Here is a 17,492-nt window from a genome sequence, read left to right as displayed (position 1 = left end):
CTCTATCTTCAGCTCTTCTCTCTCCAAGCTCACTTATCCGTTTGCTTCCTGGATGCGTCTGACTGCAATCCCCAATTCTACATATTCTAAAGTGAATGTATTATTCATTCCCTTTCCCCAAATCTGCTTCTTCTCTTAGATTCGGAACTTCAGTTAATTGCTAGACACCCTGTTCATCCACCTTGGTTTTCCCTTCTCACTCAACTTCACAACCAAGTAGTCTCTAAGCCTTATCTATTTTATATTCTAAATATTTTTTTCAAATCTGTTCCTATTACTACTAAACTGTATAATTCAGAGCATCATTTCTACATACATGAATGTCACAGCCTTCTTATTTGTCCTTTCCTCTAGTAATGCTTCCCTTTTACCTCTTAAGTAGACTTGCTCATTTTAATGAATTCTACAGTGATTTCTTTCTACAATGCAATCTATGTCACTTCCCTGTTTAAAGCTTTTTAAAGTGTCTACAAGAAAACCCACGAAACGCCCTCTGGCCTGGACTTTTCTGAGCTTCATACTCACCCATTCTTGTGTACATTCCAAACTTAAATAACAACCTGCTGTCAGACTCTTTCCATACAAACTGTACTGTTTCTCAACCCCATGCTTTTATTCTCTCCCCTTACCTAGAACTCTCTCCAATATTCTTCATGTGGCTAATGTTTATTCCTATTTCAAGTCTCATTCATATATCTTCTCCATCAGAACCTTTCTCTTTACGCCCAGGGTGGAAATATGCCCCCTTTTGTCTTTGTGTTATTTAGTTTCCTGTACTTTATTTAACCTAAGAATATATATACTGAGCATTTAATAAGCATATATATATACATATGCTATATATATATAGTTTCTGGGGCTCATTAGATGCTCAATGATATTTGTTGAATGGCTTAATTAATGTTTATTGAATAGACAGGGAATCTGAGGATTAGAGAGATTGATTACCCAGTAATTACACTCTGAATTAGAGGAAAGCAGACTAGCTATTCAAATCTATTCTCTCATTACAGTAAGCCAGAAAGCTAAGTATTACCAATTCTCTTTCACAAAGCGGGAGGCAAGGCTTGAAGAGGTTGGGTAGCCTGGCCAAGGCTAGCAGGCAGCCGAGTTAGAATTCTAGGCCAAGGTCCATGCTCTTTCCACCATTCCTGAGTTACAGATGGAGTCATTAAATCTTGGGAGATCAATTATATTCTTTTAAATAAATAATATGAATGAGTAGGTTGGTCATGTCAAAGCTAATGAATCAGTTTTGTGCACTTGAAGAAACACATAAAAACCCACACATTTATCAACTTAACAATACCTTAGAATTTTAGCTTACCATGATTTTTCCCCTTTCCTTTCCACAAATATCTTTAAACTGCACCTAGATGGAAAACATGGAGTTAGGAACAATGATGGACTGAAAGTGAAGAAGCAGGATTCCTTCCTTCAAGGGCATCACATTCTAGTTGGGGAGTTGAAGCATACAAGGCAAGATATGGAAAATGTCGCTGTGAAATGGGCCTAAGCAAAGCCTGAATCAGAGAGCCCATGCTGGTTATTTAGAAATATGACCTTTCATATCTAGAGAATATTTCCATCAGAAAAAAGAAGCCCCAAATTCAGAACTTCTAGAAATATGTTTCTTATCACCGTAAGCAAAATATCCTTAGAGACAAAGTTGTGAATTGACATAGGGTCAGTTAAAAAAATACCTGGTTAAATACCTAGCCGTATTTATGTTGGTAAAACTAAGTGAATAGATGATCAATTACCTTTGCATTTGTTAAAAGTAGTCATCTAATATGTATAGTTCTGGTGAAATCAAATAAATAATCATAATTGTTTAAGATTTGATCTTATTTTTATCTTAATTTTATGCCCTCAAATTCCATGATTCTGTATTTGCAACTCTCTGTAGAAATAAACTCAAGCTCTTTGTTTTCCCCACTTTATTTCTCTTCTTTTAGTTAAAGGAGAAACCTCTCTTTATGAAGGTTTTATCTCTAAAATATCTAGACTTATACAAATAAAAAGAGAATCTTTCATATAATTACAAATAATTCTGAAAATATGATTGATAGTAGCGTCCTTTAAAAAGTAAATGGTCAGTAAATAGCTGTTTGATATAATTTTATTTCTAAAAGTATTTTTAAGGGAAATGAGATTAGGGATTTGAAGTTCCTCAACAATAAAACTTATGTATCACAAGATATTAAATTCTTAATAATTGCCTTGCTAGGGAACTATACATAATCTTATATATGACTCAGTCAGTTTCTATTATTAGGATAAAAATCAGAATGAAAATTTCCAAAGTTGTGACTTATTCTGAATAATATTGTTGGAGGCTAGGAGGGGGCGAGTATGTTTGAAATTCACAAGTAACCCTCAAAACTAATTTTGTGACAGTTTCAGTATCCAAAATTGGACTCCGCAAATTTTAGGAAAAAGAATAAAAATGAACTGATTTATTTTGACCTCATTCTCTATCTTTGAGATAATCCTTTTGGCCTAAAAAGCAATGGATTGAACACAGATACGTTCTTATGATCATTGGACTAACAAAATATGAACAATTAATCTCCGAGGGAACAAATAGTTGACTGTGTTCTTTTGTTCTCACCATGACAATTTCTACATGATAAGTTTTGATAAAAGTTATTTTCCTATCTCATTCATCCTAAAAGAGATTGTTTTTTAAAACATTCAAAAAAATTTTGCCCTGGACAGGTAAACTAATTTTGCTTTCACAGAGTTGGTCATCATATCTAAATTCTGAATTAGAGATAAGGTTGGCATCACAAGAAGACACAAAGACTCGGTAGCAGTACTCCCAGGATTTCAAATGTGAGGTGTGGAATGGAGCTAGTAAACTCCTTCAATGTCTGAAAGAACAAATCTCTCAGACTCCTAAAATGGCCTAAAAATGGGCTCATTCTGCACTTCAATTTTACTTTTGGCAAAAGTACAAACTTAAAAAAAATAGTTATCATGGAAATGTACAAAGTAAGAAATACAATGTGGATTCTGAAGGTATTTTAAGGATAACTCATTTCAAATGAAAGTTTCAGGTTAGGTTTCAAGGGAAAGGTGGCAGCTAATTAGTTTCTCACCATTTTGACACACAAGGTCAAATATCAGAAGGGCTCTTTATACTATCTTATGAAAGGGATTTTGTACCTTTGGGTGGTACTCCCTAAATATACCTAGTTAATATGGATAGCTTGGCAAAGAAGACATCTGACATTGTATTTTGTCTGAGAGATAATAGAAGAGATATGGACTGATCACTTCTCTCTCACTCCCACCCTCACATTCTCCATTCCCAAAAGGTAACCTCTTCAACCAAACTTACCAATAGGTAGAGAGAAAATTAAAAATATATGCATATAAAGCTATTATGAGATTAATGACAATTTCAGAACTGCAAATTACCTTATTTATATTATCTTTTCTTGCTAAGCCTTATATTAATACTAAGGTAACATTAAATTATTGATTTAAAAATAAAATAATTCATATATTGATTCAGCAAGTTTTTATGATATGCCTATTATTTTCTAGGTACTATTCTAGGCACTACTGATGCTGAGGGGAAGAAACAAAGTCTTTGCTCTCCTAGAGCCTATTTATGGTAGGAGAGACAGAAAAGAAACAGACAAATAGGTAAAGACCCCAATATCACATAATGATAATGTAATAAAGAAAAATGATATAGATGAAGAATGAGAAACTCAAGGAAGAGTCTTTAGCTTGGGTGGTCAGGGAAGGCTTACCCAATGAGGTAACATCTGAGCAGAGAATTTTTCCTTCCTTCATTTGAAAAATATTTATTGAATACTTAATATGTGTAGGTCACTATGATTGCCACTGAGGGTTGTAGAATAAGACACGATCCCTGGTTTCTGAGAGCTTACAATCTAGCAGAGGAGCAGAGACTATATAATATTAATTAAATGTTGTAAGTAAACTGCAAATGATGTAAGAGGTCAGAAGAGGGAAATATTTCTTTCAGCACTAGTTATTAAGAAAGACTACAGAACAAGATAGACTTAACAAATGGGTGTGTAGACAGGTAGATGTGGGTCTGTGTGTGAAAGGAAATCTATGGAGGAATCGAAGAACCCATCATGAATAAAAACAAAGCAGCTAGGGGACTTCCCTGGTGGTCCAGTGGTAAAGCATCCGTCTTACAATGCAGGGGACGCGGGTTATCCCTGATCAGGGAACTAAGATCCCACATGCTGCGGGTCAACCAAGCGTGCACGCCACAACTACTGAGCTCACGCACCTCAACTAGAGAGCCCGCCGTGCCACAAACTACAGAGCCCATGTGCCCTGGAGCCTGTGCACCACAACTAGAGAAAACCCACACACCACAGCTAGAGAGAAGTCCGCGCACCACAGCGAAGAGCCGGCGCGCCACAGCGAAAGATCCCCATGCCTCAATGAAGATCCTGCGTGCCACAACTAAGACCTGACGCAGCCAGAAATTAAAAAAAAAAAAAAAAAAAAAGGCAGCTAGAAATGCAAAGCATACTTAGAGAGCAGTAAGAGTATTGCTTGGCTTGAACCTGAGATGTGCTTCAGAAACAGCCTCTGAATACTCCTAACAGCTCAAAACAGCTCCTACAAGCAAGAAAGTTATTTGAAAACTTGCATTCTATCTATAAAATCCAGGTGAATTTTACATTCTATTTCATGAATTCATGTATCTTTATTTTTTTTTATCTTTTTAATTTTTTTAACATCTTTATTGGAGTGTAATTGCTTTACAACGGTGTGTTAGTTTCTGCTTTATAACAAACTGAATCAGTTATACATATATATATGTTCCCATATCTCTTCCCTCTTGTGTCTCCCTCCCTCCCACCCTCCCTATCCCACCCCTCCAGGCGGTCACAAAGCACCGAGCCGATATCCCTGTGCCATGCGGCTGCTTCCCACTAGCTATCTACCTTACGTTTGTTAGTGTATATATGTCCATGACTCTCTCTCGCCCTGTCACAGCTCACCCTTCCCCCTCCCCATATCCTCAAGTCCGTTCTCCAGTAGGTCTGTGTCTTTATTCCTGTCTTACCCCTAGGTTCTTCATGACATTTTTTTCCCTTAAATTCCATATATATGTGTTAGCATACGGTATTTGTCTCTCTCTTTCTGACTTACTTCACTCTGTATGACAGACTCTAGGTCTATCCACCTCATTACAAATAGCTCAATTTCGTTTCTTTTTATGGCTGAGTAATATTCCATTGTATATATGTGCCACATCTTCTTTATCCATTCATCTGATGATGGGCACTTAGGTTGTTTCCATCTCCGGGCTATTGTAAATAGAGCTGCAATGAACATTTTGGTACATGACTCTTTTTGAATTTTGGTTTTCTCAGGGTATATGCCCAGTAGTGGGATGTATCTTTATTTTTAATATAAAAATATTTTCCCTAAAACCCTTTGAGTAAAATGAACACTTAGGAAGGCATGCCATATTTACCCTGTGGCTTCTAGTAGCCCTCTCAAATAGCTGGACATTCACATTTTACTTTGAAAACCAAGGATAGAAGGATAAAGGGAAAAACTCTAAAAAAGTTGATTGGATCCAAATATTATTAGATCTTGAATAACAGGCCCCCAGACATTTGAATTTTGTCATGTAGGAGATGGAAAAAACTAAGAAATGGTTTTTAACAGGGCCTTAGCCTTACCTTTTGATCATTCTGTTTCCCCACTCTGCCTAGAGTGACTTCCTCTTCCAAATCTTACCCATCCGTTATGGTCCAGCTCAAAAATAACCCCTTCAGTCAGCCTTCTGTGATTTCTACACCTGGATTTCCATGGCAGTTGGTCAGTACTTCCTTGGCACTTAGCACATTTCACTTTGCATTTTAATCACTTTATATTCATGGCTCTGTCCCCTGCAGCACCATGAACAGGGACTTCCAAGGAGAAAAGAAATGCTTGTAGAATGAATGTATATTAAGAGCTCCTGAATGGAATGATTAATCTGGTTGCAGGATGAAGAATGTACCAGAGATGTGTAGCCTAGAAACAGTGAAATGGGTTAAGAGGCTATTAAAAATTTTCCACCATGAGCTAGTGAGTGCTGAGCTAGGAAGCTGTCATTGGTTATTTAAAATAAAAAGGAAGGAATGAATATGTAACATATCACAGAAGAAGAATCTGAGTATTTTATTTGACTAGAGAAGAGAAAGGCATGCAGGAAGGTGGAATTCTGGTCTATTAACCAATTTTGGGAATTTAGGGAGTCCTCCTGTGGAGCGAAGATGAAACATTTGGATTTTTGATGTGTTGATGATGGAAACTATAATGGAACTGTCAGGTGTCAAGTGGGAGTGACTCAACACTGGAAAAAGTTCTAAATGTAGATAAATTTAAGAGCCATTTGTACAGAAGTGAGATTGGAAATTACGATGGTGTACAAAATCTCTGAACAAGCCCTTTTGAGCAGTGAGAGGGGAGTGGAGGAATGACAGTGAGTAATGTCCATATTAACAAGAGAAGTAGAGAAAAGGGAGGTGAAGTAGAGTACAAGGAATGAAAGGTTGGGGAGGCAGGAAGAGAAGCAGGGTGTTTGGAAACAGAAGAGTTTCCAGGAACAAACTCACATCCATCAGAGGGTGAGCAGTTAGTTACACTGGCAGGGCAGTTGGGAGACCTTTAGCATGGGCGGAATAGAAAGCAAGATTTCAGAAAGGTGTAGAGAGAACGTGGGTGGAGACATCAAGCCTGGGGTTACAAATGCTCCTTTGAAATGTGTGTGGCTCTAGAAGGAGGGAGAGGCTTACCAGAGGCTGGGAGCCAGAGTTGTAATCAAGAGGAAACACGGTGGCCCCATATTTTGATGCCCCCCCAATTTAACTTTAGGCTCCTCCCTTCCCTACCAGGCACAAGACATTTCATTCTCTGTCTTTTCTGGTCTGTCCTCAAATTCACCAGAAGTGCCCCAGAATACTGACCTTTTCAAAACTACTGTTTCTGTTGAAAACATATCTGTCCTCCATCCCATTTCTTTGAAGTGGCATTTTCAAGTGTTCCACAAATATAGTTCCTCAAGATGCTGTATGAAAAAGGACCCACAGACTCTACCCTTTTTTATTGTTACTGTCAAAACCCTTTTGGTGGTTCCATGTTGGAGAAATTTTGTTTTAGGGTCTTGGTTGTGGATAATTAATCTGATAGATGCATGCATGGTTGGTTTAATGATTATGAAAGGAAGATTAACCTTCTGATATTAAATATTTATAATTTGCCAGAGAATTCAGGAGAGAATCCAAAAGCAAGTTCAGTGTGGGGATTCAGCCTTATGGATGACAAGTAGGGATAAAATTTTGGGCAGCAGTATCTTTTAGACCTCTCAAATCACACCATCCAAGTGCATGATGGCTACTCAATATCTATATCACTTTTATATCCACAGCTAAGTGCTATATCCTTTTTTACTAGGGCTATTACTCTGTTTTACTCTAAGTAAAAACTTCAATCAGTTTTTCATCCAGCCTGAAGAATGGAAGGGAGGAGTACAACACCGTAATGATATCGTACGCACTGCATTTTTACCTCCACAAATTCTTGTTACAGGTTCCTTGAACCTTCACTTGACCATCAGTTGTGAAAATTGTATTCTTTTGCCTCACTCACTTTGAAAAAGCCTTTTCTCACCTGCAAAATGAAAAGATTTCTTAAAGAAGCAGTCCTTGCCCTTAGAGATACTCTTGGTCTTTATTTCTAGGGCTGGGTGATAATGGTTATGACCGTCAGCTCCTGAGCTTGGCTACCTGGCTTCAGATAATGGTTCCACCACTTGCCACTACCTCATATGGAGAAAGTTATTTAAACTCTAAATTATAATTTTTTCTGATTAATAATAATATATCAGTATCTTGGTTTATAGTGAAGATTGCACAAGATAATCTGTGTAAGGATTTAACCCAGTGCTCACAATAAGCTCATCAGTAAATACAAGTTTTATTTTCATTGTCCTTTTTTGAGGAGCAGCATTAGGGCTGTTGGGTACAAATCACACTTCCGTGGTACTCAGATATTTTATAATGGGAACACATTAACCCTGTGGCACAATTTAGTCTAAATAACATTGGTTAAAGGCTGGTCTCATGAAACATCTATAAATCCAAGCTCTTGAAAGGATCTACAGGCATACTTTGACATGATATATTAAAGAGGATAGAAATTGCTGAATCATTTCCAGCTAAAGAAATAAATTTATAGAGACAGATTGCACCATGAAATTATCAAGTCTGTATTTTGACAGACTAATTTTTTTTTTATAGAACCAGAAATGTCATCAATTAAGAGGAATGAAAAATTACAGGAAAAGAGCTTGGATATCTATGAAGTGTTACAATACAAGGTTTCCTGCTCTATCTACATTTACAGTTTCATTGTTTTCAGAACTTGCCTGATTATCTTCTGGGGGGCCAACTCTGCAGTTGAATTTGCTATGTAGCTGCTGGAAGTCTACTCCCATGGACAGGTAATCCGTGGAAACCCATCATCCTCGGGCAGTTTACAGAGTTCAGCATGTATTACTCTCTTCTCTCTCCAAATCCCAAGAAAGACACCATCAGTACAGCCCACTCAGCTCTTGTCTTCTGCTCTCCACTTGATGTTGGCGTTCTGCTCACTAGGGAGCTTTCCTCACTGGGCTGCTGAGAGCAGTGGTCTGGGCTTGCACTGCTCCTCCCGAGACAGGCTTGGTCAGACTTAGCCTTGCTATTTGGGCTTTTCTATGTTTTCTGTAATGAGCAGTAGGGAAGGACTTTGTGTAGGGAAACTTTTAATATTGGAGAAAGCAGCATTCAATAAAGGACATAAAAGAGAAGGAACTGAAAGAACACACACACATCAACTATACTTCAATTAAAAAAAAAGAACACACACGCACACACACACACACGCACATGCACACACACACACACACACACACATACACACACGAAGACTGTAGGAAACAGAAACCAAGAAGGACTTAATTTGTTTGCCCTCAATAATAAACAAATATGACAAAAATTATTAACACCTTTTCAGTATTTGTAATATGCTAGGCACTAAGTGCTTTTCATTCTTCACAGCAGCCCTATGAAAAAAATAAAATTATTAACCAAGGTTTATAGGTGAGGAACTTGTGGCATCAGGTAAAGTTAAATAACTTGCCCAAGGTTACACATCTAGTAGGTGGTAGAACCGGGACTCAGACTCAAGCTGTTTAGTTACAAAGCTTTTATTCTGAATGCTTTATTACTATAAAATGAAAAAGATATAACAATAATTTCTGTCACACTTACTGAACAGATATTTCATGAAGTTTCTAAGTTCTAAAGTTTAATAAAAACACTAGTAATTACTATTCGTTCATGTCTCCAAATACACAGTGAGAACTTACAAAGCGCCAGATTCCGTGTAAGTTATTTCGATAATGATTTCTTCTAATTGCTGTTGCTCATATTTTCTATCTAACTTTCAGGCAAGTTCTGTTCTGTGTCTTGGCTCATATAGGGAGCTATGATGGAGAAACTGTCCTGTGGAACAGTAGCACAGAAAATGCTCACTATATCCTTCACCCTGATTATCAGCGGCTGCTAAAATCCAAATCGGGTGAGCCTAAGTTTGCAACTAAAATAATGTGGCTGAGTTCAGCCACAGTAAGCCTGGTTGTTTGTTCATGGACCTGCTGCAGCTTGCTCCTAAATTATAGATGATTGGCTATCAGCACAAGGGATTAGTGATGTCGTCTCGTCAACGTGACTAAAAAGAACCTTGAGATTTACTTGGCTTAGCAAATTCTCCGTGGCTGCCGTTCCTTCTCTTTATGCTATATCAGCGTTTCTGAATTACTGACAGCAGGGAGCAGGCCTCTCATTTTTATCTAGTTTATTTTTTGCCAATAAACCTCGCCAAATTGCCTTTGGCTGAACCTTGGGCGCTCCTTGGTAGGAAGATGGGAACTCGTGTTCACTTGATAGGCAGCTCAGGCTCAATCTAGAGCTTGTATTAAATATTATACCACCTGGAAATCTTACATTATTTCTTGCTTTAGAAACCTGTGAGAAGCATGAGATGGGAGTAACTTGTGTCTGGTGGGAGTTTAGCATAGCAGATGAATATTTTATACTTAAGCAAAATGTCTTGACAATTGCCTTTCACATTTTATTTTAGTTTCTTTAGATACTAAAGGTTTTTCCTTAGACTAATTTATTTGGGTAATGAATATGTCATTCCTCAGGGCCCAGTGAGGTTCTGTTGTCTCAACTGGATAAACTCACAGAGGCTGAGTTAGACCTTATGAAAGGACTGGTCATCAGATACAGCTTTTGTGTGTGTGTGTGAAAAGCTAAGGGAGTAATTTTTTAGGAGGAAGATGACTAACTTAAGAGATTTAGAGTTTACTTGGCTGCAGGCACAAAACTCTGACCTGCTTTATGTCCAAAGAGCTAATCATGAGGGTTCATCTGAATTCTCCATGGAGAGGGTGGAATTCTGCGTCTTTGTCTGCATTAGTCCTCAGGAGAGCACAGTCTTGTTCTGATAGTGAACCTAATTGTGGCTATGATTAAAAAGAGACAGTCAGATAGGAAAGAAAAGCAGATAATGTCAAATGTATAAAAGACACAAGAGGCATTGCTATAGATTTCTTGCTTTGAAATTTTGAAGACACCTCTGTATAGGTTTTTCATAACTGTGTGCAGACTGTTTATAGATTCTGGGATGGATATCCCCAGTTTTTATTAGTGTGGCTTGGAGATGATATCATTAGATCATTGAAGCACCATTAGGAATATCCTTTCCAGGGTAACTCACTAAAATAATATTGCTTAAGAATGATCATTGAAATACATTACACAGTCGTATCTCATGTTCATTAAATTATTTGCAAGCTTAATATTAATGATTAATAAGTTGAAAATGCCATGATATTAAAATCACATTTGTCTTGAACATATCAGGATCTCTAAGGTGTTAGCAGGGACTATAAAATGAAGTCCCTATTAATTCACATCAAGGGAAAACACAGTAAGCTTGTACGGAGTATGAGAAATAAAAATGGAATCAAGCAATCCTTGTAGTTGGGGTTGAGGAAGTGAACAGCACAAGGCTCCGTAGATGTTGACTGGAAACATTATGAGGTTTGCTGGAGTCTTTGGAGGCTGTGATGGGGGTGAGCCTATTGTTTTTCATAAGTGTTTTGTTTGAAAAGCATATGTCTCTTCATTAAGACACCTGGCTTCTCTCCATCTCAGATAGAGAGCCTCAAAAGCTTCCTGGTGCCGGGAGGAGCTGCTTCACCCACCCCATGGCTGACCAGGCCACTCTGGGAGCCTGTTCCTTTGAGACAGACACTGAGTGCAATAAAGCTGTTATGAGGCTTTGCTTCCTTGAAGCAAGAAAAAACATTGCAGCCACAGGTAAAATATATATTTATATTTTGACTGTAGACTGCTTTGATATATTGTGAAGTGTTGGAGCAGGGAACAATAAAGAAAGTTCAATCTAATCCGATCTAGGTCTTGTAGAGTTTGACTGCGTCTAGCGAACAGTCAGCACCAGGTCACAGGAAGCCACAGGCCATGGCAGACGAGGTTAGAATTCAGGAGGATGGGTCCAGGAACAGGAGCTAGACCAGACCCCACAAGCAATTTATACAGTGCTGCGTATGTCAGGATCAGAGTGAGAAAAACTCGGCAACGATCAGAATTGGTGTTGTAGCCATGGCGTAGAGATTTGGTAGGGTAGAGGGCACAGCAAGAAATATGCTCCAAATATACGAGCCAAAGCTTAGGTCTGCATGGGGTAGAAGGGTTGAGTCTTGAGATGACCACACTGGCACTTATTATCAAAGTGGGCTATGAGAAAATAGTGACAAACTTGGAGATTGGGGGCAATAGCAACATTTGAAACAGCTGCTACTAACTGCTGATCCCAGGTCAAGAGAGCTGCCTGCTCTGTCTTAATATTTTTGGTGTGGGTAATGCTTTGGGTGTCTTTACCAACTATGAATCCTTTCCAGAATAAGTCAGAGTTCTAGTTAGAGCTTCTTCTAAGATGTACGCTAACGTATGATTTACCATAGTTATTTGATATTATAATAGATTGAATAACTCTTTGCTTAATTTCCCCTTGTCTTCAATGGCTGTGTTAGTGTGGTGTTGATGCAGCCTACGTGCTCCCAGAGTAAAAATCTGCTCCTGAGAAAAATGCGTAGTTTTGACCTTTCATCTAAAAAAGTAAGTTTTAAATTTTAGAAATATTTTTCCTCAACAATAGGAATCTAGACATATATATGTCATATGATTGAAAAAAGAAATCTGAACCATGTTTTCCACATTCACTCTCACATATTCAATTTGCAGATGGAAAATCTGCATGATTTTCTTATATAATTTTTCTGCATTGAAAGTCAATAAAGGTATACCCCTATAGAGTTTTAGAACCATTGCGAAATATTTAGAATAGACCTTGAAACAGATTCTAAAGCTCTCTATTTTCCAGGACGCACTTATACTTACAAAATGAACTATTATCCTGAAATTGCTCTCAACACTAATTCTTCTTACTGTTATCAGTATTCCCAAATTGTTTCCACTGAAGCGGCTACATACCATTATTTCTACCTTAAACAGATATGATTGTTAATAGGCAGCACATTTGTGAAGCAAATTGGAAGTCTACAGATTTATCAAATAATAATAGGAACTTTGCCACAGAAGAATAATTTAGGTAAAGTGCTTCTACAAGCCTATAAAAATGGAAAATGAAAAGGTTAGTTCTAGGCCTATGAACCAAGAAAGTGTTCCATAAGGACTTACAATGAATTCTTGATGAAAGATTAAAAAACAAGCTCATAAGTAGAATTCAAAGCATACAGCTACATAGAGGAATCAATAACTATGCTGCTATAATTACATATACGCATCCAGCTCTGTGCAAGAGGAATTTTACTTCTTTGGTATATGTGTCCCACGGGTAATTAAGAAAGATGTGTTTTACGTAATTGAAATATTATTATAATGTTGAAATTAGTATTTTGTAAGTTTATTTGAAGTAACAGATTACTTCTATCAAAATTTAAAAACCCAAATAATATCAAAACAATGAACGAAGGAGTGGTAACTAGATTTAATGGAACATCTTACATATCCTATCTCATTTAATATTCAACAAAAACCAGTGAATGTATCATAGGGTTTTTTCCAGTTTATATTTGAGAGAATCAGAGTGCTGGAAGTTGATTTTGGGGCTACTCACCTCTCCAACATCCATATGCTTTCTACAGGGCAAACCAGTGAGGAAGTTGTTTCTTGTGTTTGTAGTTTCCTAGTTAGGGGTTCTCTTACATATTAGGGGGTGCCAACCTGGTGTCTTGTGGAGGATCTGGGTATGTCAGATTCTGGGATACATTTAAGAAGCACTTCTGGCTGAATTTTTGGCTCATAACGTTGTTGGTTCCATTATTGTGTCTACTGATAAGTCAAATTGATAACTCGCCACAGGAGATCTTGAGGGGTGGTTGAAAATCTGGAATACAGAGGTACGTTGAAAAAATTCTAACAGTATCTTTATAATTTTTGACTGCCTTTTGTTACAGATAACTATGAATCAGGTCTTGTCTGTTTTCTAGATAAAGGAAGACACGATCAATCTGAGTATTTTAAAGAAAACATATGTATTGATCAGACTTCTTTTAAATAATTCATGGGGAAAAACAGATTTTTCTCAATATTGAAAATCCTCTGTTAATATATCGTCAAGTCAATCCCCCAATTTAAGAATGCAGTATTGTCGGTAATATACCATGCATTGTTTGAGAATAAACAGTTAAGATATGCCTTATTTGAAATGAGACCGTAAACATAATTTAAATAGAGTCCTGGCCTTTCATCTAACATTATTGTCCTCCTGAGTTAGTTTGGGATTTTTGTGTCACTGATTACCTGCTCAATTTTCTAATAATACTGTAAAATAGTAGTATTTTTTGTATTTTATACAAGAAAAAATCTTTATGAAATAACTAAGGAAAACTATCAAAGGTATAAAATGAACAGTTTTACTAGCACATATTTCTTAATTAAAATAAAATTGCAGTACAGATTGTGTTTGGTGGACACAGTTTATATGGCACGCATACCTGGAACAGCCCTATTTCTTGCTTCAGCACCATCTAAAGGACTTATACTCCAGACAACACCCGCTTGAAGACACTCTTTTTTTTTTTGCACCTCATCTCACCAGAGCCCATGTGGCATGGCCATATAGCAATGTCAGCATCGCATTAACTTCTCCAACTGCCAGAAGCAGCTTTTCAACTCCTTTCATGTTCAGAATGCCAGCTTTGCCCCACGCTGTCTCATCACACCTGCCCACACACCGATTTGAGTTCCCACCCAGACACTCTTTTTCCTGAGAAGAGTCTAGCACTTGCCTTATTTACAGAGCAGAAGAGGCTGTACAGCTCTTGCAGACTTCCGCATTACCCGGCCCAAAACGGTCTACCTGCACAATTTACCATCATTTTCTGATTTACCATCACCCTCCGTGTCCTAAAGGGCTGTACGGAATTCTGTCAGCACAGGTTGATATCCTCAAGCCGACTTCACAAAGGGAGCAACAACAGACTTCGTCTTCCAGCATGAAGAGAATCGCCGTACTCAGGGCATGAGAGTGGCACCTGAGGCTGCTGAATAGGACCATGTTAACTGGCCAGATAGAAACTGAGGTTCCGGGCTATGCTCACACCACCATGTCTGAACAGTGCTGGTTAAAACAGATCGGGATGATATTTTGTCCCCCAAAGTACAAAGGGAACAGGAGCTGAGTTCCCATGAAAATAAATGGAAAAAAGAAAAGAAATGTGAGACAATAAATATTTTCTTTCTTCTATTTTTTTATAAGCAGGTATAAATCACAGCTTAGTTTCATGGGAGGAAGGGGTTAAAAGCATGAGCTCTGAAATGAGCCAGCTTGAGTCAAACGTCAAACTCTACCACTTATTAGCTTCTGTGAGCTCAGGCAATTTATTCAAACTCTCTGTGCCTCTGTTTCCTCATCTATAAAATGGGAATAATGAGCATTCATCCCTCATGGGACGGGCAATTGTGAAGATTACATGGAATTATTCATGTAGAGACCTTAGAACAGGAGAAACTCAGCAAACATTAGCAATTGTTATTTAGGCAGGAATAAATCAGACAATGAACAGAAGAGTTTGGTTTTTTCCTAAATTTTTCTATATTTGATTATTACCTGATAATTACTTGGCTGTCATAGTCATCTGTTTGATAATAATGCAGTAAATCTATCCACATTGTAGTGTGTTTCTACTAAATTTTGAAATTGAAGGGATCCACTTATTTTGGAGGAGAAATTTTTCTCAGAAATGCTGGTACATTTTGAGCTGCGTTGAGGCCCCAAACTTTTCATGTCTCCAGTGTCCTCCACTTGATAGAACTGTCTTGGTTAATAAGGGAGGCCTGGAGCTACAGTTCCAGAAATGGAAGTCAGTTCTTTCATGACTAATGAACTTGAATGGCCAATGAGATTCAAATGGAAATCAGGCCTAGCTCATAATAAATGTCAAGTAAATATTAGAATAATAAGAAAATGATATTTCTACCTGACCAAAGATCTGGACAGGAGCACCACAGACAACAGTCACACAAATGCTGCAGTCTTCAGAGGCGGAGAGAACCAGTAAGCGGCCGCCTGGCTCACACATCTCTACGGAACTTATCCAGTCTTCATGAGGTCGGAGCGATCTTATCAGAGTTGGGGCTTCTGTGAGTTTGTTCTTACTGGAATTAAGACAGTACTCCTGAATGAACAGAAATGCCAGAATTCTAAAATGTGAAAATATTAAATGATTGCAGTGATGTAACACTTTTTTTTAAAGTCTGATACGGAAATTGAAAAAGGTACATTTGGGAACAGCAATCTGTGATACAAATGCAAAAGAACAGCTCACGGTAACAGAGGTTAGGAAAATGGTATGAACGTTCAAAAAAAGGTTTCTAACTGATTTAACTAACTTGAGAAGTGGAAAGAAAGGAAGGAGGGGATGGGGGAGGATGGATAGAAAAAAAATCAACAGTAAAATCAGCTATTTGATGAAATTGATGAACTTCATCATGTATATAGGTCGTCACGTATTCGTTACCCATTTTATATATATTAGTGTATATATATCAATCAAAATCTCCCAATTCATCCCACCACTGCCCCCCGCCCCTGCCACTTTCCCCCCTTGGTGTCCATATGTTTGTTCTCTACATCTGTGTCTCTATTTCTGCCCTGCACACTGGTTCTTCTGTACCATTTTTCTGGGTTCCATGTATATGCGTTAATATACGATATTTGTTTTTCTCTTTCTGACTTACTTCACTCTGTATGACAGTCTCTAGGTCCATCCACATCTCTGCTTTTGTATTTCAAAGAACTCAGCCTCAGAAAGCCTGCGTGAAAATAGTTTGGTTTTTTTCCCTTCTGTTCGAGATAGGAAAAGAGCCACCAGAGCTGGGTAGTTTTAGAAAGTAAAGGCGGGCAAAGCGGGGGACAGCTGCGTTTTCTAGTCCCTTCTGCTTGAGCTTTAAATGTTTTTTAAGAACTCACTTTTGTCAAGCTGTCTTGGATATGGGTGCTGTTAGTTCCAAGGGCCACAGGAGGCAGTGGGAGGGGAGGGCAATGGAGAGGAGGGGAGGAAGAAAGAGAGAAAATTAACAGATACTGGAAAAAAGCAACAGTGAATGTCCTTCTCATAGTGTGAGATGAGACACCCTTTCACAGAAAGAACAGAAAGATATGGGAGGCAGACGGAAATACAGAGATAAGAAGAGACTCAATTCTTAAATATAGCTCGGATCAGAGCAATTTTTCCTGAACCAGCTTGATTTGTACAGTGTAGTGACTTTTGACCTACATTTGAATGTTGCATTTGTCTTTTCGTGGAATTAATTCTGTTCTAGCAGTTATAAAAACAAAAGGAAAAGCAATCGTGTATTTTGATTTCATACACTAAGGCTTCATTTTCCAATCACATTCAGTCTGATTAAAGTATTCAAAATTTAATGCAGTGTGATTCAGTATATTTCAAAAAAGAAGTTTTTTTTTAATAACTGTGAATCAGTTTTATAACATAGCTATTGATCTGAGGTTGGTTTTCAAGTTAGAGTTTTAAAAGTATGTGGTGTGCTATGTCTATTTCTAGAGTTGGAGAGATAGGGGTAGGGATGGTTTATCTGTGGAGATACATTTATCCCAAGAAACTGTCAGATGATTGTGGTATAAAAAGAAATTAGATGATGCTTGTGCTTCTTCAGTGTCCATCTCAGCACTGACCACTGTTGTGTTGGGCAGAGTGTGTACTGGCGCCCCTCCTCAGCTGATTGCTTTGATGGCCAGTGACTTTGATCGAGCCTATTCACCCAGTGTTTAAAATTTGATTTAGTTGCCCATGTTTAAACATTAAGAGGTTT

The 17,492-nt window shown here is 37.9% G+C and overlaps 1 protein-coding gene across 1 annotated transcript in view; it reads left to right on the top strand.

The window, feature by feature from the left end:
• Nucleotides 1–13,655, top strand: part of WDR49 (WD repeat domain 49) — a 104,497-nt gene extending 90,842 nt beyond the window's left edge. The window contains 6 exon segments of the mRNA XM_049710517.1: nucleotides 940–951; nucleotides 7,481–7,590; nucleotides 9,526–9,624; nucleotides 11,268–11,432; nucleotides 13,369–13,431; nucleotides 13,434–13,655. Coding sequence (XP_049566474.1) covers nucleotides 940–951; nucleotides 7,481–7,590; nucleotides 9,526–9,624; nucleotides 11,268–11,432; nucleotides 13,369–13,431; nucleotides 13,434–13,564 — 580 coding nt within the window. The 3' untranslated portion in view covers nucleotides 13,565–13,655.
• Nucleotides 13,656–17,492: the final 3,837 nt, after the last annotated feature.

Source organism: Orcinus orca, chromosome 5 (genome assembly GCF_937001465.1).
Source record: "Orcinus orca chromosome 5, mOrcOrc1.1, whole genome shotgun sequence".
Classification (NCBI taxonomy): Eukaryota; Metazoa; Chordata; class Mammalia; order Artiodactyla; family Delphinidae; genus Orcinus; species Orcinus orca.
This window is presented reverse-complemented; position numbering and strand designations above follow the sequence as displayed.